Below are 24,929 nucleotides of genomic sequence, written 5' to 3'. Positions count from 1 at the left end.
TTGGACATGCTGGTAGAGGAGATTGGATGGATGGAGAATTGTTGGACATGCTGGTAGAGGAGATTGGATGGATGGAGAATTGTTGGACAGGCTGGTAGAGGAGATTGGATGGATGGAGAATTGTTGGACAGGCTGGTAGAGGAGATTGGGTGGATGGATAGCGTGGATAAATAGTGAGGAAACTGGATGAAAGGAGCAATGTTGAGCAGACTCGAGGAGGAAGCTGAAGGATGAAGGAATACTAAGCAAGCCAATGCCAGAGAATGGGAGGTAGAAACGAGGGGGTTTTGAAGGTTGTTTTTTAGTCAATGAATTGTGAAGATATTCTACTACTTATCTAAAGTGCTTCGTCATTTCTTCATCACTTTCTTGTCAGTAGAACGTATGAAGCCCGAATTGACATGAGACATTAACAAGTCCAGCTGCCTTTAATTCTTCCTGCTAACATCTTTAGCGTTTTGGATGGAGTTTTTCCTTGAATCAGGCATGGAGGAGTTGAGCAGGTGGACTGCAGCTGGTTCTGGCCGTGCTCTGGATGACCATGCGTGATATAGATCTGCACTTGGGAGTAAGAAAGAGCTACAGTGTAGGGAGTTAGCCAGGCTCAAGGAAGCCTTCAGTAAGCGTAGCTATAAATCTGGACCTCTGCAGTCCTGCAGAACACACACCTGGGATGTCTGTACCAAACCCACCACACAAATCCATCCATGTTTATCCAATGCAGATTTACTACGGATGTTAATGAGGAGATTTGTTAGGTTTGGAAGCTCCGAAGCAGTCTGGACGTTTGCTCTGAAGCCTTCCGTGGAGAGTGGCAGATCTTGGTACCTTTTTCCTCAAATGAAATGTAATAATCCAAGGAAATGATTGGCAGACACGTGTTGGGGTGCATAATGATTTATTTTTACCCCTTGAACAATCCTCTTATGAGTTGGGATAAAGGACGAGCAGTCCAATTTTCCCTTTCCTCAGCCAGCGCGCCATGTGCTCCTGGAATCATAAAGCTTTCTAAAACGTTCTGACAGGAATCCAGGACATTTTCTTTGCTTCTGTCTCTTCAGTGAGGACGAAAAAAAAAAAATGTGAGGGATAAGATAAGAATTTCAAGTACAACCAAGGCAGGATTCTGAAGCTCATGGCCAGAAAAGTGTACAAAAGATACAACGTACCTCATATCCCATGAAATTAGCTAGTACATGCTAGCAAACAGCATTTGCAAGTTTGTTTTTTGTTGTTGTCGTGCTAGTTTTGGAATCCAACGTCTATGTCTTGTGTCATGGTGTTCAAAGATTTGTTCCTCTGCTGGACACAAGCACATGGAAGTACATATACGCAGAAGTGTGACGAGCCATCCGACCCAAGATTCTGAAGCTCGTGGCCAGAAAAGTGTTACTATTGAACTCTGATGTTCAATCGTGTCTCCTGTTTTGCTCGGGTCTATTTCCTTCCGTATGCTGCACTCTTCAGTCTCATCGCTTACGAGCGCTAGGTTAACGCCTTAGTGAAGGGGTGTGGAATTTACGTTCGAATGACAGGATTTACGAAATGGCGACTCGTGCGTCGAAGAATGACCGAGTAATCCAGTAATACACTCCTCTATCTGAATCTCTTGAGCTCTAGAAGCTGCTAGCATTTTACGGGCCGTGTTTGTTTATCGACGCTTTAAATTTCTCGGAAAAGTCAGAACTATGAAGCGATCCCACCGTTAGTGGAACGGCAGCTTCCTTTCCATTTCTTACACAAAATATCTCCTCTACAATCCCAGACTTATCTCGTACTGAGTCAAGCTAGCACTTCACTTCCTGTTTATTTATAGCCTATGCTTGTATATGCAGAAACAACGGTCTCTTTGCAGAATAATTGCAAGTATCCCATGACAGTATTAAAGACATTACAGGGTCAGGGTCCAAAGACAGTTAGTCGAAGTGTTTGCATGTGTGTGTGTGTGTGTGTGTGTGTGTGTGTGTGTGTGTGTGTGTGTGTATTGATTCGTTTTTGCTACAACTTGTGTTTCTAGGTGCATGCAGCATGCTAGTCACTCTGCTGTATGGACTCGAGCCTTACATGGATGCTACAGAAGAGAGCAGTTTTCTTCAGGACATGCTAATGGTCAACTCTCTGCACGTACTCATCAAGGTGAAAGGTCATGTGGGGTCTTAAATATAGATTTATGACTGAAAATATACTTACTTAGGCGTTTTTATAAAGGTTTCGCGGCGAGTTCAACAAAGTCGATCGCTTACCCAACTCCCAATGTAAAAAAAAACGTACAAAAAGCGCTGCTGGATTCTCGATTCTGATTGGTCAGAAGGTACTGATTGATCTGATAGTAACGCAGCTTCCAGTGGTCGTACGGAAGGAGTCTCCAGTGTCAGTGGTTTTGTCACAGTCAGAGGTAAAGCTTTTTAAGGACAGAAAGTCTCTGGTTTTGGCACTTGTCACTTCTGTGAGTGAAATGTGGGCGTGGCTTAATGAGTTCAGCCACTTTCCAACATTCTGTACATGCACAAGCCTGCAAGCTGTCACACACACACACACACGCACACATATATATATATATATACACACACACACACACACACACACACACACACACACACACACACACCACCTGCTCAAGGACCCTTGGAGAACAAGTGTTCACTGCATTGGTGAGAGGCTCTCGGGAGGCGAGCTGGGAAATTATTTACGACCTAAACACTTCTGCCCGAGGCCGAAACATATAAAGTTGATATAGTGAGCCTCAGGGCGCAGGCCGAGTTCCAGACATACATACGAGCTGAGAACACAAACATGCTATATAACGCTGCATGTTCTTGTTTTTCTGTTTTTTTTCTCCTTTCTTTTTCTTTCCGAGTCCACTGCTATGTGTTTGTAAAGGGAGTAAGTCAGGGTTCTATAGGAAATGTTTGCAGAAAAGTAAAAAGGAAAGCAGGGAACAGGTGCCATGATTTATGGCGTAGCTGTAAAAAGTAACGGTTTTTATGTTTCGTTGATGTGATGGTCATCGTTTGTGTAGTTTATTCCTTTTTTGTGAGTCAATCATTACTGTTTAGTCAAATTACAAGACTTGTATATAAACAGCTATTAAAGAAAGAAAGATTGAAAGAAAGAAAGAAAGAATGAAAGAATGACTACTGGGGACTGGAGTTAAGATCTTCTGTGTACAGCATTCAGTAGTGAAGGAGTGACTTCCTATGATGTGCCATATTTCCTCAGATGGACAAAATCCCTGAACCGGGATGGATCCATGATGGACACCAATCTCCTCTCCTCTACTCTCCTCTTCTGTTCTCCTTTCCTCTCCTCTCCTCTCCTCTCTTCTTCTGTTCTCCTCTCATCTCCTCTCCTGTTCTCCTTTCCTCTCATCTCCTCTCTTCTCCTTTCCACTTCTCCACTCCTCTCTTCTTTTGTTCTCCTCTCATCTCCTCTCTTCTCCTTTCCACTTCTCCACTCCTCTCTTCTTTTGTTCTCCTCTCATCTCCTCTCTTCTCCTTTCCACTTCTCTGCTCCTCTCTTCTTCTGTTCTCCTCTCATCTCCTCTCCTCTCCTCTCCTCTTCTGTTCTCCTTTCCTCTCATCTGCTCTCCTCTCCGCTCCTCTCTTCTTCTGTTCTCCTCTCCTCTCCTGTTCTCCTTTCCTCTCATCTCCTCTCCTCTCTTCTCCTTTCCACTTCTCCGCTCCTCTCTTCTTCTGTTCTCCTCTCATCTCCGCTCCTCTCCTCTTCTGTTCTCCTTTCCACTTCTCCTCTCATCTCCTCTCCTCTCTTCTCCTTTCCTCTTCTGTTCTCATTTCCTCTAATCTCCTGTCCTCTGATCTACTCTTGTCTCCTCTTCTATTCTCCTTTCTTCTCCTCTCCTCTTGTTTCCTCTTCTCCTCTCCTCTCTTCTGATCTCATCTCCTCTCTTTTACTCTCATCTCATCTCCTCGCCTCTTCTACTCTCCTCTCCTCTCTTCTCCTCTCCACTTTTCCTCTCATCTCCACTTCTCCTCTCCTCTTCTCATCTCCACTTCTCCTCTCCTCTCCTCTCATCTCATCTCCTCTCTTCTCATCTCACACATCTCCTCTCCTCTCCTTTCCTCTCCTCTCATCTCCTTTCCACTTCTCCTCCACTTCTCCTCTCCTCTCCTCTCTCCTCTTCTCCTCTCCTCTCCTCTCATCTTCTCTTACTCCAGGGGTTTAGATGTGAGCCAGTAACAGAACTCACCTGCTGGAGCTTCGGGCCGTTAGCCGTTTGCTCCATCACCCCTCATCGCCCAGAGCAGACTCTTGTAGCTGGATGTTCAAGGGGAAAAAATCCTTTCAGGAATCAGTGATATATTTTAGCCTGTGTGTATATGAGGTGTGAGATTTGGCGGAAGGCTGAGTAAGTGACACGATCGGCACGCGGAGGGAGTTTTATGTGCAGTTATGTAGACTGGGTTCAGACATCCGGCCTCTGGAGAGAACGTAGCGCTGCCCGCGGCCTACGTGTGGCTGTGACTTGGCCTGCAGTAGCGTCTATGGAAAAGAAAAAGCTCTGACATTGTTTTCCTAAACCCAGCTGTTATAAAACATGCTTTTTTTATACACACTGTCTTTTATATACGAGCTCGTCGCTACATGAGGACTGTAAATATGATCACATCTTTCTTGGGTAATTTCACGGCAGTTTTTGTCTTTCGCTTGTCTGTCTTCGGGACTGATGCTTTTCGAGGTGAGGTGTCCAGCTGCAGTGTCCAGCTGCAGTTTAGTGATTTCCTGAGATTTCCTGACACTTGATGTAGCTGTCCTAGAGTCGGACATCGTGCTGCAGACAGACAGACAGGCAGACAGACAGACAGATAGACAGACAGACAGTCAAACAGACAGACAGGTCATAATTCTTTCCCTAAACTTGCAGTCTCGTTGTTCTGTGGCTGATTTCGCTCAGTCTCTGCTGAACGAATTAACAATCCATGCTGCAGCGTAATAATAATAATAATAATTATAATCATATATATTTTATTCATATTGCACTTTCTTAACAACCCAACGCGAAACCCGTTCGGTTAACCGTTCCGTCCTGTTTGGGTCAGAATGCCGCGTGTTTCAATTTCTACTGAACATAAATCAACAGCAGAATGATTTTTCCAGCTTGGAACCTGACGGGGTTGGTGCGTTAGTTTCTTGGGGGTTTTTTTCGAACGAACACGGAAAACCATTATTAATGGTAATATTTATATCATAGAGATGATATTCAGGTCATGTTGGCCCTGAGAGCAATGAGGTGAAAGAGAGAAAGAGAGAGAGAGAGAGCGAGAGAGAGAGAGAGAGGGAATAAAGAAGACAATAAATAAATAATTAAATAAATACATGCAACAGAAAGAAAGAAAGAAAGAAAGAAAGAAGAAGGCAACTGAAAGACAAACATACAAGCAAAAACAAATAAACAGAAAGAAATGAAGGAAGGAAGGAAGAAAGAAAGAAAGAAACAAACAAACAAAGAAGGAAAGACAACAGTAAGGCAGAGGAAAGACAATAAATAAATAAATAAATAAATAAATGGATGCAGCAGAAAGAAAGAAAGACAAAGGAAAGACAATTAAAAAAAACAGTTAGATAGAACAGAAATAACGAAAGAAAGAAAGAATGAAAGACAACAGAAAGGCAATACATTCATAAATAGATAGATAAGTAGATAGATAGATAGAAAGACAGAAAGAAGGAAGGAAGGAAAGAAAGACACCAGAAAGGCAAAGGAAATACAATAAATAAATAGATAGATAGATAGATAGATAGATAGATAGATAGATAGAACGAACAGAAAGAAAGACAACAGAAAGGCAAAGGAAAGGCAATAAGTAAGTAAATGAATGAATGAATGAATAAATAAATAAATAAATGCAACAGAAAGAAAGAAAGGAAGAAAGAAGAAAGGCAAAGGAAAGACACACAAACAAACAAACAAATAAATAAATGCAACAGAAAGAAAGAAAGAAAGAAAGAAAGAAAGAAAGAAAGTTTTACTCACTCAGACGGGTGAAGGAATGTTTATAGTTGCTCTAACGTAAGTGATAAGATTCCCCAACATTCTCTGTAACTCTAAATGGATAAAAAATAAGTAACCAATTGTAACAGTTGGCCAATTTCTGTGGATTTCTATAAGAGGAATAAAACACTTCAGGATCTGCTGTTATACAAAAGAAAAAGGTGGAAAATGTGTCAGAATACAGGTGTGATATGTATTGAGCGCGATCCATCAGGGTCAGAACACACGCAGATCAGCAACAAACTCATCCACAATCCCAAAACCAGGCAAACAGCGTGTTTACGCACATCACCTCAGACCACATCGCACCACCCCGTCGTTATCATCTTCCCCTAACACCCCCTTTTATTCCTCACGTAAACACGATCAGCTCGAAACAGGACGCTGTAGTGTTCCACGAAGGGAATGCCGGACGTTAATTTGGTTTCGGCAGACACCTAAGAACTGAGTTGATGATGATATAATTGAAAAAATATATAATCAAATAATAATAATCCAAATAATTGAGCTGGTTCAACGGGACTCGCGTTTCTAAAAGGTTTTGTTTGGCCGTGTCAGGAAATCCGACCGTGTTAAGACCTCCTTCACACGGCTTTTCTCTCCACACAGCTCCACGAGAGGTTACAGAGGTTTGGCGTCCAGAAACCAGCACCAATCCAGGACCACGCTGGACAACTGGCACGCGAGGTGAGACATCTTTCCAGATGGCTGTCGTGTTTTTCACAGATGGAGGAAGAGAGGTGGAGCTACAGGAAGAACTTAAACACGAACTTCAACATTAATGCAACATAAGGAACGTCAACACACCGACTAAGCAAAAAAGAAATAAACACGTGCAGTAATTAGATTTCTTCGAACAATAAACCGGATACGCGTCATAATCCTATTCATATCACGAGGGAATAAAATGAAGTGACCGATATTAACTATAATGTGGTTTGTTTACATTAATTAATGCCGTAAATAATGTTAGTTAAAGGAACTTTAATTCAAACATTACCAATCATAGATCCAATGATAATGAGTCTTTATTGGTCACGTATACATTACAGCAGAGTGAAATTCTTTTCTTCGTATATCCCAGCATGTTAGGAAGTTGGGGTCAGAGCACAGGGTCAGAGATGATACAGCGCCCTCTGGAGGAGAGAGGGTTAAGGGCCTTGCTCATGGGCCCAACAGTGGCAGCCTGGCAGTGCTGCGGCTTGAACCCCCGACCTTCCGATCAGTAACCCAGAGCCTTAACCGTCAAGCCTCCACTGCCCCTAGTGGTGTGCTGGAGTCAAAATATACCGTACAGGTGGGCGGAACGGACGAACGAATGAATTCAATCGATCAATTTTCAGCATGAACGTTTCTTACTCCTTCTTTGATGTGAACTAAACCTGAATATCAGGTTCACACACCAATAATTCATTCGTTCATCCATTTGAACTGTTCGTTCCTTTTTTAATAGCGCTTATCGTACACAGGGTCACATGGGAGCCTGGAGCCTATCCCAGGGAAATCGGGGAACAAGGCAGGGAACATCCTGGACGGGGAGCCAAACCATCGCAGGGTACAATCCGACACTACGGACAATTTGGAAATGCCAATCAACCCATAAGGCGGGAATGGGACTGTAATAGAGAATAGGAACCATCCATCCAATAGCAACATGCACATAGACATTTACACATGGGGCAAGTCAGCATAACCAATCCACCTACCAGCATGTGTTTGGGGAGGCGCGATGGAAGCAGAGAACCTGGAGAAAACCAAACCAAACCAAACACACACACACAAGGAGAACAGGAACAGGAACTCCAGCTCATGATCTAACCAGGAACCCTGGAGCTGCGAGGCAACACCATATTTCTAAATCGTCATTATGCGACATATTCATTCCAGCATTTCATTCAATTCATTATTATTCTTGAAAATTCTTACCATTTTTTTTTGATCTAAATGAAATCGACACGGTTCTCGGTGGGGATCGGTCTTTAGATTGGACATGATCCAGCTCCTGTGTCTGTCAGGAAGGAATAGACAGAGTAGTACAGCTTCTGATGAACTTAGCATGTCTATCTCAGCGGTGTCCCGCTGTGCTTTAGATATCAATCTCGACTCTGTACGCGTTAATAGTTTCTTGCTGAATCATCCAAAAGCCGTTTTTGCTCTTGGCGGACGGTTGGCGGTATCAGTTCGGATCTGCGGTGATGGTCGAAACAGAAGATTATCTCTCGGCTGTGATCGCGATCGCCGGCTGTTTGTTTAACGCACGCAACGAGGATCGCTTTCCATCTGGCCACTGAGTGAAATCAAGGAGGACATTTTGGTGCTTTAAGCTGCTAAAACCATTTTTCCACATGTCGCAGCCCTGTGTCGAGTTTCATGTAAATGTCAGGTCTGGTGACGTTCATGACCGCACTGAGCTTGGCCAGCCTGGTTGGTGGAGCTCTGGAAGAAATGGCTTTTTCTCAATGGCTCGTAGCCTTTTGACCTGGAATGCAAAGAGCAACAGGCGCTGTATTTACACTCGGACCGGTTTAACCCTTTCTCACCGCTTGTCCCCATTGGCTGGCTGGAATTCAGCACGGTCTTTAGAGAATTTCTGCTTCTCGGTTTTTTGACTGAGAGAGATTCAGTGTTATTTTTTCCATCTGAGAACATTTTCTTCCACCGTCGCATCTACAGGATGTAAGAATTTGGAGTTTCATCCACCCCCCCCCCCCACCACCCATGATATCGCGAGTAACTTGTGGAAGATCTTTGGCTGTACTGCTTTCATGAGCGATGACGTGGAGCATATCTGCGCAGGTGTACAACGAATCTCTCACCAATTCGTTCCTGCGAGTCACCGAAGACTACGTATTCCCTTGGGCGACTCACAGCAGCTCGAGAACCTCCTGCTTTAGATGGTTTTTTTTTTTTTTTTTCTTAAAGTAAGAATGCAATTTTTCCCCAAAAAGTCCTACACACTCAAGCGTCGTTAATAATTTCGTCTTCATAATAATCAAATAATCGTCCTGCTCCCTGGTGCGTTGCTCAATCTATCGTTTCGTAACGTAGGTCAGTTTTCATCCGCCATCGTTTAGTTCGTTAGTGATGAACAGGGTGATGATTTAGACACGGCCTGAACACCAGCCATTTGGAGGCTCTTATTTAGACGTTTGAAATGCAGAATCACATTTTATTGGCTCTGGTAGGCTTTTTACAGTAACTCTGAGTTCACCGAGTTATAAGAGCCAACGCAAATATGAACCACGTCTCATTCGTTATATATACGGGACAAAGAAAGCAAAGATAAGTGTAAACTAGGCCAGACGTGCAAAAAGCGACCATTTAAACGGCAATTATTTCTTTCGAGGCTGTATGAACTTCTCATATCGTGCGTTTTAGGCTGCTAAACTCTCGCTGTTTCAATCTTTTTTTTTTTTTTTTGCAGGTAATGAAGGAACTTCATACTTTAGAGGCCAGACCGGAGATTGCGGAGTTGATGCACGTGCTATCAAAACCCCACGTTCGGGTACAGTAATGTAGTGTGTTTAGTCATGTGTCATATTTGTGCACGGATTAGAGCTGAAACGGAATTAAGTAATAACACTAGAAAGGGACCTTGAGCCACGCCGAGTAGGCACGGCTAAGCGTCGGTCATTAATCGTAGTCGTGCCTACTCGGCGTGGCTCAAGGTCCCTTTCCAGAACCTTCACACTAACTGTTCCTCAGTGGTGGAATGAACTTCCAACCTCAATCTGGACCACGGAATCTCTCACTACCTTCTCAAAACAGCTAAAGACCCACCTCTTCCGTGAGCACCTAACTAACCCCTAAAATTCCAACCCTACATCCTTAAAAAAAAACCCCAAAAAACCTACTCTGGCTCTTACACCTCGACTCTGCACACTTTGCTTCTCTAGAACCCAATTATAAATCATGTCCGGTAGCACTACTTGTATTGTTCTCCGCTTGATATATCGCTCTGCTTGTATTTCCTCATGTGTAAGTGGCTTTGGATAAAAGCGTCCGCTAGATGAATCAACGTAAACGTAAATGAATAATTGTACAAGTGATGCAAATGTTTTCAGTACCGTATATGACAGTATCCAAATGTCATACCATACTAGAAGAGCGTTCGGATGTTCTTTGCTAGACGATCGGCTGATTGAGAAAGAAGCCGAATCACAGCTGGAAATGAAAAAAGTAGGGAAAAAGGGATATGGAGAAAACGGAAAATATACATCTAAATTGGAAATTAAACGGATGGATATCGTGTTTCCCTATTTGCCTTTTCCATTCTCGCTTCGTTCCCAAACATAATTCCCAATTAGTCTTTCGCATTCCCTTTCCATTTCCAAACGCACGTCCAACTGTCGATCAAGTCCGAGTAGCGGCTTCCAAATAAACTCGACCAAAAGTCAGTAGGGGGAAAAAATTATTATTATTTATTTTATTTTTTTTTAAAAAAGCAAGATGACACTAGTTGCAGGAAAAATCTCAAGCTGACCAGACACTGATTAATGTTAATTACTACATGCAAGCATGAAACTCAACCTCATGTAAGAAAATAAATAAATAAGTCCATTTCCTTCAGTATTGTGTCCTATATAAGTGTAGCTGTCACGTCGTTATAAATACACGCTGACATTCATTTCTGGTCCACTTAATGCTTTTCCATCACAAAAGCCCAGGCTTATTATGTTCTGAATCAGTTTTTGGTGTAACAACAAGTTTATCTGTCATCGAGCTAGTCAGCGTTGATGGCCGGGCCAAACGAAGTTCACTGACGGGTTGAAAATGTAAAAAAAAAATATATATATATATATATATATATATATAATAAAATAAAAAAACGCGATTGTGAAATGCAAATTTTCCAACCTGCTGTTTTCCATTTCCGATCTTAATCCCTGTTGTTTTTAAGCAATGCCGATCCCTCGTACACTCTTAAGCAGACGTTTTTGTCTTGCTATTTGAGCTGGTGCTTTCTGCGTATGAGGCCTTTCGAGGATCTGAATGAACAACTAACATTAGCTAATGTTAGCTAGCTAGGTTTGGTTTTTTTTTTTAAACAATAAAAACACAACAACGATAGAAGCCGTCATAGGATTTGTAATGGTTTTAATGGTTATAATGGGAATTTCCTGGTTTTTAATGGAAACTGTAACGGTCCCTTTGGGGTTTCTAACGGTAATCTGTTGCCTCCTATCGGTGGAATGTTATGTCTAGTGGATACCGTTACGAACCGATCATTGTAACGGTAATGGTTTTAATGGTTTGGAATGGTGTTTGTAGTGGAAACCATTCTACTGGGTTTATTTGATTTTTTTCACGCTGTTGATCATTTTCCTAGAACAGCACACCCGTGAAGGGTTTCATTGCTTCTTTGTTTCACACGTCCAAGGTTCATTAATTCACAGGGTCAAAGTTCAGCTAGACAAAGTATGGGAAGTGAAATCAGCGGATAAGAAAAAACACTCGCCGTTTTGCCAAGCAAAATTAGCATTGTGCTCTAACGATGCAGCTTTCGCGTTGAGCACTTTATCAAACAAATGAAAAATAATACCTCGTAGCACAATGTTAAGGCAACTGTTTCAGATTTCCTCACAGCGTTAGCATCAGTCACACCTAATACTCTGAATACGCTTCATCTAGGTGTAGTTGCACAGCAAAAAAAAAAAAAAAGGAGTGTATTAATCCATTCCTTATTTGGTAGGATTCTTGTAGCTAGCTTGAAAAAGGTGCTTTGGGGAGAAAATCAATCTTTCGCGAATGTGCTTTTCCTGGAGACAACACAAATACGCTCAGTGTTCAGGAAGCATGATTATTAGGGCTAAGCTAGCCATAGAGTTCTGCATCGTCGCCAATCGAAACATCACAGAACCCCGGGACTCAGGTTTTCTCTTCCCCAACGACTCAAAGGACACAGAAATACTTTTCTACCTTAGAAGACATTTGGCAGAGTTTCCTGTACAGGAGCTTAACCAGTGACAGCTTCATTCATTCAGTGGTTTAACGATACGGAGCTACTTGGATCGTTTGTTGTTCTCTGGGTTGTTGGGGTTTTTTTTATGCGCCAATTCTCATCTCTACAAAAGTGATGTATGTTCAAAGTTCCAGTGAATAAAAGTCTGTTGTTGAGAGAGAAAGTGTTTTTCAGTATCTCATGTACTTTCACAGCATGGAATGGTGTCCTTTATTTTATTAAAAAATTTAATTTTTTTTTTTTAAGTTTTGGCACTTTCAGCGAAAACAAGAATTTGCTTTTTTTTCAGGACCTTCTGTCAGTGCACGATACCGTAGCCCAGAAAGAGTACGAGCCCAAACTTCCATCGCTGGCAGCTGAGGATCATGAAGATGAAGAAGACTCAGTCAGGATTATTCAGCTCATGAAAAGCAAAGAACCCCTGGTTAGTCTTTCTTTCTGGCGAACTTGAAATATTTTCAGAATACTCGGTAGTTTCTCAGTCGTCTCACATCACCCAAGTCCTCCTTAACTTCAGTACATAAGAATTGAGATCCTGTTTGTTTTTTCCTCCAGGTCCAATTAAGCACTTATGCCAACATTTACCAGAAGTTTGAATGTGTATTTGCACATTAAAAAAAATTTTTTTAAAATGTACGAGCTCAATTACAGACAGGATCTACGCAGAAAAGCGTTTTATAAAACAAATAAGCAAATGATCACACGGAAAAAATACAAATCTGTCCCAAACGTGTAAAATACAGGATATAATCTATTAGAAAAGATCGATTTAGCACCGTAGTGTGATTTCCTGCAGCATAAAAGATTTGTGTACGTGAATACGACACAAGGGCAGGTATTAAATTTGTGCAAACATTGAAAGGCAAACTAAAACAAACAACAACAACAACAACAAAAATTTCCCAGCCTATATCATTACAACATTATTGCAATAAAGTTGGTTTTATACTAGATCTTTAAAAATTTCTTCTCAATGAGTCTGACTGACTTTCATTTCTGTCATTGTAGTCGATGTGCAATTATATTGATCACGTTTTGGGGTTTGTTTGTTTTTTTTTTTCCTGTTTCTTGTCTTTCTGAGATCCAAACTCAAGTATGTAAAAACGTAAAAAAAAAAAAAAGTCAAAAAAATCTCTACATGTATCGAAATATCCATTGAGATATTTCCTTTAAAATCCGTTTTTACACGTAAATTTGCACGTTCGTTAGACAAAACAAGCCAAGCATGTGAAGTCCACGGCTGGAAGAACACTCGGAGGTTCTTCGCACCGTTAGGAACATCAGGAAAAGCGATCGTAATGGAGCGATTCGAAGAACTCGTTATTTTGAACAATTAAAAATTGCTCATTTAAATATTATACCATACGCTGAAAGGGATTTCCGAATAAAGTCAACGTTTGAAACGTATTTGCCGTGTCTGTGTGTATATATATATACACACACATACATATATACACACTGTATATTTCTATACATTTGTATGCAGTCCAATCATTCAGAAAGGGATTATTTTTTAACGCTCGTCTACACACCATCAGCTTTCCATTCAAACTCTGACTTTCGCTCTGTTTAAACTGTCGTGTCGGAATCATTTTAATCCAAGCAGGACTAAAACGTGGTCGAAAAAACGAGAAGTACGTGCTATTCGGGAGATGTTACGAGGGATGTTTCTAATCGCGATATTACGAAGCCACACACATTGAGGCTATAATAACAGGGACGCTCTGCCGCAGAACCTCAACAATTACATTTTCCATCTCCCGAAAGAACCATCCGTACTCACACTTGTGTTTTCTTAAACCTAAAACCACCACCTGTGCTCGGATTTGTATTTCCTGGACATAGTACATAACACACAAACAGGGGAACTCTGGCTCGACCACATCGAGCACATGGAGATTCATCACGACCCGGTTTTCCTACTGACCCGCGATCATACCGATCGTGAAGCGGCGCTAATAAAAGCGCTCGTCTTTTAAAATATCCTGACTTCATTTTCTTCCTAACATCTGGCGAATAGCATCTGGGAGCTTGTCATTTATGAATGGAGCTTTATGAATTCCAGAGGTAGAATGGAAAGTTTATCATGGTGTTTTTTTCTTCCCCACGTGTGCCATCTATATTCTCAAGCGCCTGTTTTTCTTCCCCACCCCTTGTTTCGGCCACAATTATGATTGGAATCGAGGAATCCTCCAAAGGCTTCAATTTACTCATCAGCGAAGAAGTGAAATAAAAACGCGCCAGACGTGTTAGAAATGGCGGAATTTCATCACAGGGAATCGACAGAAGGCCTTCTTTTTTATTTTGAGGTCATTTCAGTGTCAAGTCCGACTGATCTGATAGAGAAAACGCTCCAGTGGATGTTATCTCGCGCAGTGAGGTATATACTATGTGTACGAGGATGTACAGCGGATTTATTTGACATGTTTACTGTAGATTTGCAAAGTTGCTCTGGTCCCGATTATGTGATGTCTCGACTGTCCTTCCGCTGTGTGAAGCTGTTAAAGACATAAAATATAACATAGACGTAGTCCTCTGTCATCTATTCACTAGCAATTTGGTAATCTGATACGAAGAAATACGGCTTTGGTTCTCACCAGCGGCTTTCCTGTGCCCCTCGGGTCTCCATGAACTGCCAGGAATGATTAGGTGTTTTAAAAGAGCCGTAATAGGACTGTAGAGTGGATCGGAACTGAACGTACATATGGAGTCCATCAGACCGGCGGAGGCCTACGCCCGCTCCTCATACTGATGATGAGTAATTGAGCTGGGCTTTAAAAAAAAAAGGGCCCTGCTTTTGTTCAAAATTTCAGCGTGTCATTTCAGTGAAGCTTGAACTGGTACTTGAGGTGTCTATTTTCTACACACTACTGAAAGCTGGAGGTAAACACTGGGTCCTCTGGATCGCTGCGGCTTCTAAAAGAGGGTGTAAGGAGGGAGGAGGTGCTGTGCTCCTCATAATGGAACATAAGCCTGTATCATCCTGAGTCTTTATCGTCCTCATTATTTATCGTCCTGAGTATTTATCGTCCTGAGTATTTATCATCCTCATTATTTATCGTCCTGAGTCTTTATCGTCCTCATTATTTATCGTCCTCATTATTTATCGTCCTCATTATTTATCATCCTGAGTCTTTATCGTCCTCATTATTTATCGTCCTGAGTATTTATCGTCCTGAGTATTTATCATCCTCATTATTTATCGTCCTGAGTCTTTATCGTCCTCATTATTTATCGTCCTCATTATTTATTGTCCTGAGTATTTATCGTCCTCATTATTTATTGTCCTGAGTCTTTATTGTCCTGAGTATTTATTGTCCCCATTATTTATCATCCTCATTATTTATCGTCCTGAGTCTTTATCGTCCTCATTATTTATCGTCCTCATTATTTATTGTCCTGAGTATTTATCGTCCTCATTATTTATCGTCCTCATTATTTATCGTCCTCATTATTTATTGTCCTGAGTATTTATCGTCCTCATTATTTATTGTCCTGAGTATTTATCGTCCCCATTATTTATTGTCCTCATTATTTATCGTCCTGAGTATTTATCGTCCTCATTATTTATCGTCCTCATTATTTATTGTCCTGAGTATTTATCGTCCTCATTATTTATTGTCCTGAGTCTTTATTGTCCTGAGTATTTATCATCCCCATTATTTATCGTCCTGAGTCTTTATCGTCCTCATTATTTATCGTCCTCATTATTTATCGTCCTGAGTCTTTATCGTCCTCATTATTTATCGTCCTGAGTCTTTATCGTCCTCATTATTTATCGTCCTGAGTATTTATCATCCTCATTATTTATCGTCCTCATTATTTATCGTCCTCATTATTTATTGTCCTGAGTATTTATCGTCCTCATTATTTATTGTCCTGAGTATTTATCGTCCCCATTATTTATCGTCCTCATTATTTATCGTCCTGAGTCTTTATCGTCCTCATTATTTATCGTCCTCATTATTTATCGTCCTGAGTCTTTATCGTCCTCATTATTTATTGTCCTGAGTCTTTATCGTCCTCATTATTCATCGTCCTGAGTATTTATCGTCCTCATTATTCATCGTCCTGAGTATTTATCGTCCTCATTATTTATCGTCCTGAGTCTTTATCGTCCTCATTATTCATCTTCCTGAGTCTTTATCGTCCTCATTATTTATCGTCCTCATTATTTATCGTCCTCATTATTTAGCATCCTCATTATTTATCGTCCTGAGTATTTATCATCCTCATTATTTATCGTCCTGACTATTTATCGTCCCCATTATTTATTGTCCTCATTATTTATCGTCCTGAGTATTTATCGTCCCTATTATTTATCGTCCTCATTATTTATGGTCCTGTGTATTTATTGTGTATTTGACACAACACAGCGTTGTGTATGTGCATGTATGTATTCCTGTGAACCATGCTGCTGTATCGTGTATGGCACCATGGTCCCGGCCCGTTGGAGCTCGATGGGGCTATGCGGTAACGGAACGAGTTATCTCTAGAGGCCCTTTCCACTCCAAAAGGCCGGGGTTTTTTTTCACCACGATTTGGACAAGCGTTTATTTTCAGAGCTGGTCTAGCTGTTGACATGTGTGTGAGGGCTTAACCTAAACAGTTGTGGTTTAGGAGGCCATGTTCGAAACGGTGGCCCGTTGGCAGCGCTAGCAGGGGAAGTACACGAAGTACGTTTTCTTACACGAACGCCTTGCAAAGCGGCTTTGTGTTAAGTAGGTGTGAGCTGAAGTGAAGTGAGCTCATGCTAATGGATGTAGAATTGAGGCACAACATTCTGTAATGTGTTTTATTAATCAAGAAAAAAAGGCCGCGCGATTCATCATGTGGAGCGCTCATATCGTTCTAATGTGGCTTAAAAGACACTTGTCAAATATTTTACGTGTTATGTCAACGAGTTGAAGGATTCGAACAACAGTTTTCTTCAAGACCAGTATTTTCTTCGTTAGTTTTTCTCTCCGGTTTGGTTTTTGAATGCTTCACCACAGTGTTCGACTTTCTGTACTCATTTCAACACAACAAAACGACGTGTCTTCGTTTCAATCCCAATTTTTTCAAACATCTGTGACGATATAAAATTTTCATTCGTGTTAGCTTGTACACTACGGCAGTTATTAATTAGCAATTATCCATCCATCCATCCATCCATCCATCTTCTACCGCTTAATCCTTCTTCAGGGTCGCGGGTGAACCTGGACCCTATCCCAGGGAGCATCGGGCACAAGGCGGGGTACACCCTGGACAGGTTGCCAGTTAATTAGCAATTATTAACGAATAAATTACTATTAATCACCTCATTGAGTCGTAATAATCGAAAGTACGTACCAGCGAATGGAATTACTTTGCCTTTAATACACTGTCCATTACTGGATGTTGGAGCGCTGCAGAATATGATAGCTTCTAAAATAAAAACTATCTTGAATATACGCAGATTGAACTAATACTCCTCTTTATCAGATAACCGTAAAAAATCTTAAAACTATTTCTAGATATATTTTCACACACTTCAAGCTTGAAATGGTCTTATTCTATTAGCTGGACATTTGTAAATATGTCTATCAATAGGCTTCATTTATTATATAATGATCTCATAATGAGAAATATTACTTTAACCTCCCTTTATGCAAGATATCTTCCCTTGAAACCTGGTCTTAACGTCAATTGCTTTCTTACTACTAATTATTTCTGCATTTTTACTCCTATAACAAATTCTACACTGTTTTACAGTACTTTACTGGCAACGACTACTGTACGCTTTATCCAATTAAGGGAGTCATTTCCAATATCCAAGTCGGGCTTCGTGCTACTATTACGATATCGTATAGCCTACAGCACGTAACACCAACCCAGGAGGAAGAAAAGCACGTTGTTTCATGTCTAAGTGTTGCGTAATTCCAGCACTTCAGAACCAGAACGTCCTTGTAACGTTTTTTTTGGGTTTTTTTACATGATGTTATACAGCAGACCAAACAGACACGGTTCTTGTTAACTTTTATCCGATGTGCCTTTTGTACCGTCTGACGTTTAGCTTTTTTTCACTCATCTTAGCACATTCTGTATTCCAGGGAGCCACCATTAAACGGGACGAGTCGACCGGTGCAATCGTCGTAGCTCGCATAATGAGAGGAGGAGCCGCAGACAGAAGCGGTGAGCATGGTTACCAAATATCTGTGCACAAACACTGGGATAGAATATGTGTTCATTGGGGAAATGAGATCATCGAGTCCAAGGCGTAAATGAAAAGTGTTTTCGATTCAAATAAAACAGAAACGTTAACGTTATGTTTTTGTCCAAGGACGAATTAGGAAATACTGGAAAGCGCCGTCTTACCAGACTTGTCAATAGTGTAGATGAATTATTTGCAAATATATCATTAATTCAGTTCAATGAAATTTGATTTGTAGAGCACTTTTAACGATGGACATTGTCTCAAAGCAGCTTTACAGAAACATATAAACACAGGATGGAGATTTTAAGTGTGTGAATTTATCCCTATTGAGTGAACCGGTGGTGACGATGGCGAGGAAAAACTCCCTGAGATGATATGAGGAAGAAACCTTGAGAGGAACCAGACTCAGAAGTGAACCCGTCCTCATCTGGGGAACAACGGATAGTGTGAAAGCAAAAGAAAGTTCATTATGGTTTTAACATGAAGTCTGTTTTGTTGCTCTAGTGCACTCTTCACTAAAGGAGACCTGAGTGCAATATTGTATGTGGTAATTGCAGTCCTAAGGCCATCGCAGCAATCGTAGTCCCAGCAACCACAGCGAGAATGTCCATGTGGAATTGAGGTCCAAAACCATTTCCATGGTACTTCAAGCCAAGCAGTACCATCCTCAGCGATCTCCAGGCTGTAGCCTCCAGTTGATGAGAGCTCCATCTAGAGGTAGAGCACCAGGGTGGATCAGGCAGGTCCAGAGAGCAGAAAGGGTCAGGATCACTCTATAGACTCAGATCGGTCAGATCCTTACACTTGCCCATTCTTCCTGCTTCCAACACATCAACTTCAAGATCTGACTGTTCACATGCTGCCTAACAAGCTGTATCTCACTCCTTCACAGGTGGCATTGTGAGAAGGAGTTCTCTATTTATGGAAAGAGTCTCCAGGGCCAGGACGCAGTAAGTTTTCCTCAAAGGCGCTCTACGGTTTCTCGGAGACACGACAAGCTGCGTTTTTGTCTTATTCGTTTAAATAAATAATAATAATAAAAAAAGACAAGCTGGTGAAGGAATAACCGTTTGGAGCTGCTACAATATAAGTGAGAAGAGGAACTAACTTGTTTCAAGGACGTTCCACAACATTAAATGCAACTATAAATGGATAGAAATGACGTGTCCGTCCATCCATCCATCCATCCATCTATCCATCCAGCCATCCATCCATCCGTCCGTCCATCCATCCAGCCATCCATTTATCATACTGCTTTCCACACAGTGTCACAGGGATCCTGGAGCCTGTCCCAGGGAACTCGGGGCACAAGGCGGGGGACACCCTGAACGGGGTGACAATCCATCGCAAGGCACAATTGCGCACACATTCACACACTACGGACAATTTGGAAATGCCAATCAACCTACAATGCATGTCTTTGGACTGGGGGAGGAAACCGGAGATGAAATAATTAAACAAAAAAATATTTTAGTAGTGCTGTCAGATTTTATGGACCTCCCCTGCAACTTGATGTCAGCTTGTGCCCTTGTTGATTCAGGTCTTATCCGTGAAGGTGATGAACTCAGGGAGGTCAACGGAGTCCCAATGGAAAACAAGAACCCTGAGGAGATCATCCCCATACTGGTACATGGCTTTATATTTCACAGTACGTATGTTTCTGCTTGCTCCTTTGACCCACATCTCTGTTTTCTATTTATTTCCTTGTGGGATTCGTTGCACGACTCAGCTCTGCGCTTTGTAAGCTTTTATTGGAACAGGATCTCACTTTCTCACATCTTCCAGGCGCAGTCAGATGGGGCCGTAACCTTCAAAGTGATCCCAGGCACCAAAGACGAGCTGGAAGCCGATGACACCGAGGTAATATGCATCCCGCCATCGGAATTCCAGCGTTTGGAAGGCGCGGCTTTCTCATGATTCAATTTGCAACAGCAGATAATCGGAACCAAATGGAAGAGGGGATTCGTGTAGCATAAAAGAGTGGGTTTGTGGCTTCTTCTAGGTCTTCGTCAGGGCGCTGTTTGACTACCATCCGAAAGAGGACCCCGCTATTCCGTGTAAAGACGTGGGGCTGGAGTTTGGGAGGGGGGACGTGCTGCAGATCGTGAGTCGGGAAAATGATACTTGGTGGCAGGCGAGACGGATCTGTGATGCCAACCTTCGAGCTGGACTGATCCCGTCCAGGCAGCTTCAGGAGAGGTAATAACGTAAAGTTGCTGCTCTCGTTTAATTAATTAATACACCTGTCACAGTCATTCACACCTACTGTACTTCATACGCCAATATACCATAGCCAGTTCACCTGGCATGTTTTTGGGAGGTTGGAGGAAACTGGAAAACCCGGAGGAAACCCATATAGACACTGGGAGAACATGCAATACTCCACACAGACAGTAACCCAAGCTCAGGATCGGACCCTGGAGCTATGAAGCAGCAACACTAGCCACTGCTAAATATTCTGCTAGCTAGGTCGCAAGAAGGACTAATGCATGCTAGCAAACGTAGCTACTGGTTTTAATGTTTGCTGGCTTATTAGCAGACATAGCTACTGGTTTTATTGTTAGCTGACTTATTAGCAAACATAGCTACTGGTTTTATTGTTAGCTAGCTTATTAGCAGACATAGCTACTGGTTTTATTGTTAGCTGACTTATTAGCAAACATAGCTACTGGTTTTATTGTTAGCTAGCTTATTAGCAGACATAGCTACTGGTTTTATTGTTAGCTGGCTTATTAGCAAACATAGCTACTGGATTTAATGTTAGCTGGCTTATTAGCAAACATAGCTACTGGTTTTATTGTTAGCTAGCTTATTAGCAGACATAGCTACTGGTTTTATTGTTAGCTGGCTTATTAGCAGACATAGCTACTGGTTTTATTGTTAGCTGGCTTATTAGCAAACATAGCTACTGGATTTAATGTTAGCTGGCTTATTAGCAAACATAGCTACTGGTTTGCATCATACAATGCAACGGTAATCTTAAAGTTAGCTGGCTTACTAGCAAATTTGACTACTGGTTTTAATGTTAGCCGGCTTATTTCAGAATTTGGCTCCGGATCTTAATCATAGCTATCGTGTCATAGTTAGCTTAAAGTTACTATCAAAGGCTTACTATCAAATACAGTGTAATATTTCTCCTAAGGTTTTCTGGCCTATTAGTGAATTTGACTAGTGATTTGACTTAACCATAGCTACAGCTTACAGTTAGCTGGCTTACTAGTAACCATGGCTATTGATTTTAATGTTAGTTGGCTTGCTAGCAAACATGGCTAATGGTTTTAATGTTAGCTGGTTTACTAGGAAATATGGTAACTGGTTTTAATCATACAGAGTAAAAGTTAGCTTAAAGTTAGCTGGCTTACTAGCGAATTTGACTACTGGTTTTAATGTGAGCTGGATTGTTAGCAAGCATGGCTGTAATTTGTATCTTAAAGTCGACTTTACGTACGAATCTGGTTTCTGCTTTTAACGTTAGCTATTTTACTTAATGCTAGCTAGCTAAAAAAATTAACTTGGCTAGTTTTAATCATAGCTACAGGGTGAATGTTATCATAAAGTTAGCTGGCTTGATAGCAAAAATGTTTACTGGCTTTAATCATACATGTTAAAAGTTACCTTAAAGTTAGCTGGCTTACTACTGAATTTAGCTACTGGTTTTAATGTTAGCTGACTTACTGCACACACGGCTACTGGTTTTAATCTTAGCTACAGTTTAAATGTTGTCTTAAAGTTAGTTGGCTCGCTACCAAACATTTTTAATCACACAATGTAATAGTAACTTGATTTATATCCAGATGATTTTCATGGAATTTGCTGAAATATGTAACTATTGATGCGCTAGTCCTGGCAAACACATGTACTCTGGATTGCTGATGCTATGTCATCGGGTTCTCCGGTTCCAGGAGATCTTAATCTGGTTTCAATCCCTGCTCCGCTCATCACGAGATGAGACACGGTCAGGGGCTGAACACAAGCACGAACGCTCACGCATAAAGACAAAAAAACAACAACTGAAGGTCTCGTGAGCCCCACAAATGCATCTTCATCCCCGTTTTCAGAGCTCCATCCGTTATATCCGGACAGGCCCGTACTGGCCAACAAACAACGATGGGAATTTCTCAGGTTGGAATTTTTCTCTGGTTCACTATTCGTGCGTGCGTCCAAATCGAGCAATCACACAAAGTAATGGCACAGGTGCCGGTGCACTCTGGACACACTCTTTCTGAGTGGATGGAAAATCAGGCAGCGCGCAGAAGACGATGATGTGCTTCACAGAGCCGAGCTCCGAGCGGCCGCGAACTTGGCAGAGATCACCAGGAGAATTTCGCCTAAATGTGAATCGGCGCCTTTGTGTTTTAGCTCTGATGAAAGAACTGCAGAACATGTTACGCAGACTGATGTGATCATGAAGCTGGCTGTGAACATGATGTTTTCAGATGTTTTCCACTGATCTCTCTCTCTCTCTCTCTCTCTCTCTCTCTATGCAGGAGAGTGGCTTTACAGAGGCCCGAGGTGCTGTTTCAGACGTCCAGAGCGCTGAAGATGAAGAACGCTGGTAAGCTCAGTCTGTAATAATGAGCACACAGAGACAGAACTCTTGCAGGTATTACCGATAAAAATCACGATTATTGACAATATGAAGCAGAAAAGTAAAACAGGTTCTTTGACTTGTTCCTTATTCTAGAGCCTTTGCACTTAAATGTCATATTTCTATCAGTTTGGGAAGAACCCTTTTGTAAGAGTTTACATAAATATTTACTGTATTTATCAGGTTATGTATATATAACAGCTCAGAGTCTTCTCCTATAATGCCTGATGAGGTTGGAGAAAACATGGGAAGAGCTCTGAGACCATTCCTCCATACAGAACCTCTCCAGATCCTTCACAGTTGACTTCAACCCACAGGTTTTCTATAGGGTTCAAGTCAGGAGGACTTGAGAAAAATCCGAAAAATCCTAATATCAGCACTTTAAATTTAAATAAATATAATATTTATATCTTTAATAACCTGCGTTTTATGATATGTGATGTATGAGCATGTCATTATTAGAGAAAAAAACAACTTTTTCGTCCTTTAAATTAATTTGCACATAAATAAAAAAAGAACCCAAACGTAAATGACAGATAAGCTAAATAAATACCTAAATGTAACAAAATGTGTGTGTGTGTGTGTTTTTTTTTCTAAACAATTGTTGAAGAGAACAATGTTTGGTATCTATAAAAACGTTATGCAGTAAACATTTTTCAATAACAGCGAGTTATAATAAGAGTGTTTTTTTTTAAGATTAGCTTGTCATCTGATTGCTACGGTAAATGGTAGGCACTTATATAGCGCTTTTTTTTTTTTTAACCTTTAACCTTAGCGGGGTTTTTTGGGGGTTTTTTTAAACTCGCTCTACCACCTGAACCCCAGCCGCTATGTTCACGCAACACTCAAAGCACATGCCGGCTTCTTTTATCTTTTTTTTTAAAAAATTCTCAAACCATTTTTCGATTCGTTTGATCAGATCAGAGCGGCTGAGATATGGGCTGAGAGATAGACATGTGTGTGTGTGTGAGATTGTGTGTGTGAGCCAGGGCTCTCATGATTCGATGAATAACCCCATAGAGTTGGAGGAAGTGCTGTAAATCCCAGCGGCTCTGCTGGACACATTACATGTTTTACTGTGTGTGAACAACGCATCGATGCCGAGAGCAGAGATAGATGTGCACTCGAAGGCCACGAGGATTAGGGTTACCTACATCGCAAGCGGCCTCGCCGATCACGGCAGCCTGAGCCCGTCGTTTACAGCTAAAGACTTCTGCATGGACTCACTTAAGAGGCGTTTAGAGCGATTGAATTCCCAAGCCGCAACAGTCTCGTGTTAATGGTTGACAGATGGGTTGTCTCCGTGTTCGGGCTTATACGTATAAATATACATTAATACACACTCTGTCTCCCTGTCTCAGTCGTTGTCTCGCGCCATCTCAGCCTCTCTGATAATCTCTCCGGGATAACAATGACGCCGTCATAGCTACTCATACCACAGAATTCTCGATTCTGATTGGTCCGAATATTTCATATATTTTTTGCTCGCAGATTCAATAAATGCTGGTTAATGCTGGTTATTCGGCTTCTTTGGTTCGAAACGTTGTTAGCATCACTACTGATGCATTACCGGTTAGTTAACGTTGTAAATAACGTTAGACGATGTATTTACTAACACGCTCATGTTATATATACATGTCTAAAACCCACAGAAAGAATATTTCCCCGGTTCCCATGACTGTAGGCTTGTTTATCGATGCTATCTGTCGCAGAAGTAAAAAAGACCCAGCCACCTCATCAATCAATCCCCACTGTATAATCATTCTGCCAGTGATGGCGTTCTGATGTCCTATATTTGGAACATGACAGAGAGCAAAACACAAGCGTAACGCAGCGAAAACACAGCCAAACACCTCTCAACAAGGCTGCTCTGTCATTTCCTGACCCTCTTGGATGTAAACATCGTAATGATAGACGGCCTCGCGAGGGATGCGCGCTTGAAAGGGGGAAAAAGCCGAGAGCGCGGGATTATTTTAGACGAGGAAGAACATGGTTTTATATCGTGGAAGGAGAAGGCTTACTGGAAGGCCCGAGCTCATGGTGTGTGGGCTTGGTCAGGGCGAGCAGTCGACATTCAAACCCATCGTAGTGTAATGAAGTGGTTGTGGTGGCTTGCTGGAAATAACCGGTTTGCTACGAGTCGCCTCGACTCATCTTACTTCACCTGGAGGTCATGAAAGCGCACAGCGGAGAG

At 41.6% G+C, this 24,929-nt stretch overlaps 1 protein-coding gene across 1 annotated transcript in view; it reads left to right on the top strand.

Annotated features, from left to right (window-relative positions):
• mpp7b (MAGUK p55 scaffold protein 7b) overlaps positions 1 to 24,929 on the top strand; it is a 56,614-nt gene that overhangs the window by 2,846 nt on the left and 28,839 nt on the right. Inside the window, exons 2-10 of the mRNA XM_053651864.1 lie at positions 2,018 to 2,136; positions 6,620 to 6,697; positions 9,435 to 9,515; positions 12,262 to 12,396; positions 18,044 to 18,125; positions 19,688 to 19,773; positions 19,933 to 20,007; positions 20,150 to 20,346; positions 22,635 to 22,702. Of these exons, the coding sequence (XP_053507839.1) occupies positions 2,018 to 2,136; positions 6,620 to 6,697; positions 9,435 to 9,515; positions 12,262 to 12,396; positions 18,044 to 18,125; positions 19,688 to 19,773; positions 19,933 to 20,007; positions 20,150 to 20,346; positions 22,635 to 22,702 (921 nt within the window). The remainder of the gene's footprint in view (positions 1 to 2,017; positions 2,137 to 6,619; positions 6,698 to 9,434; positions 9,516 to 12,261; positions 12,397 to 18,043; positions 18,126 to 19,687; positions 19,774 to 19,932; positions 20,008 to 20,149; positions 20,347 to 22,634; positions 22,703 to 24,929) is intronic.

This window comes from Ictalurus furcatus, chromosome 20 (assembly GCF_023375685.1).
Source record: "Ictalurus furcatus strain D&B chromosome 20, Billie_1.0, whole genome shotgun sequence".
NCBI lineage: Eukaryota > Metazoa > Chordata > Actinopteri > Siluriformes > Ictaluridae > Ictalurus > Ictalurus furcatus.
Note: the sequence above shows the minus strand (reverse complement) of the source record. Positions and strands in the feature narration are given on the sequence as shown.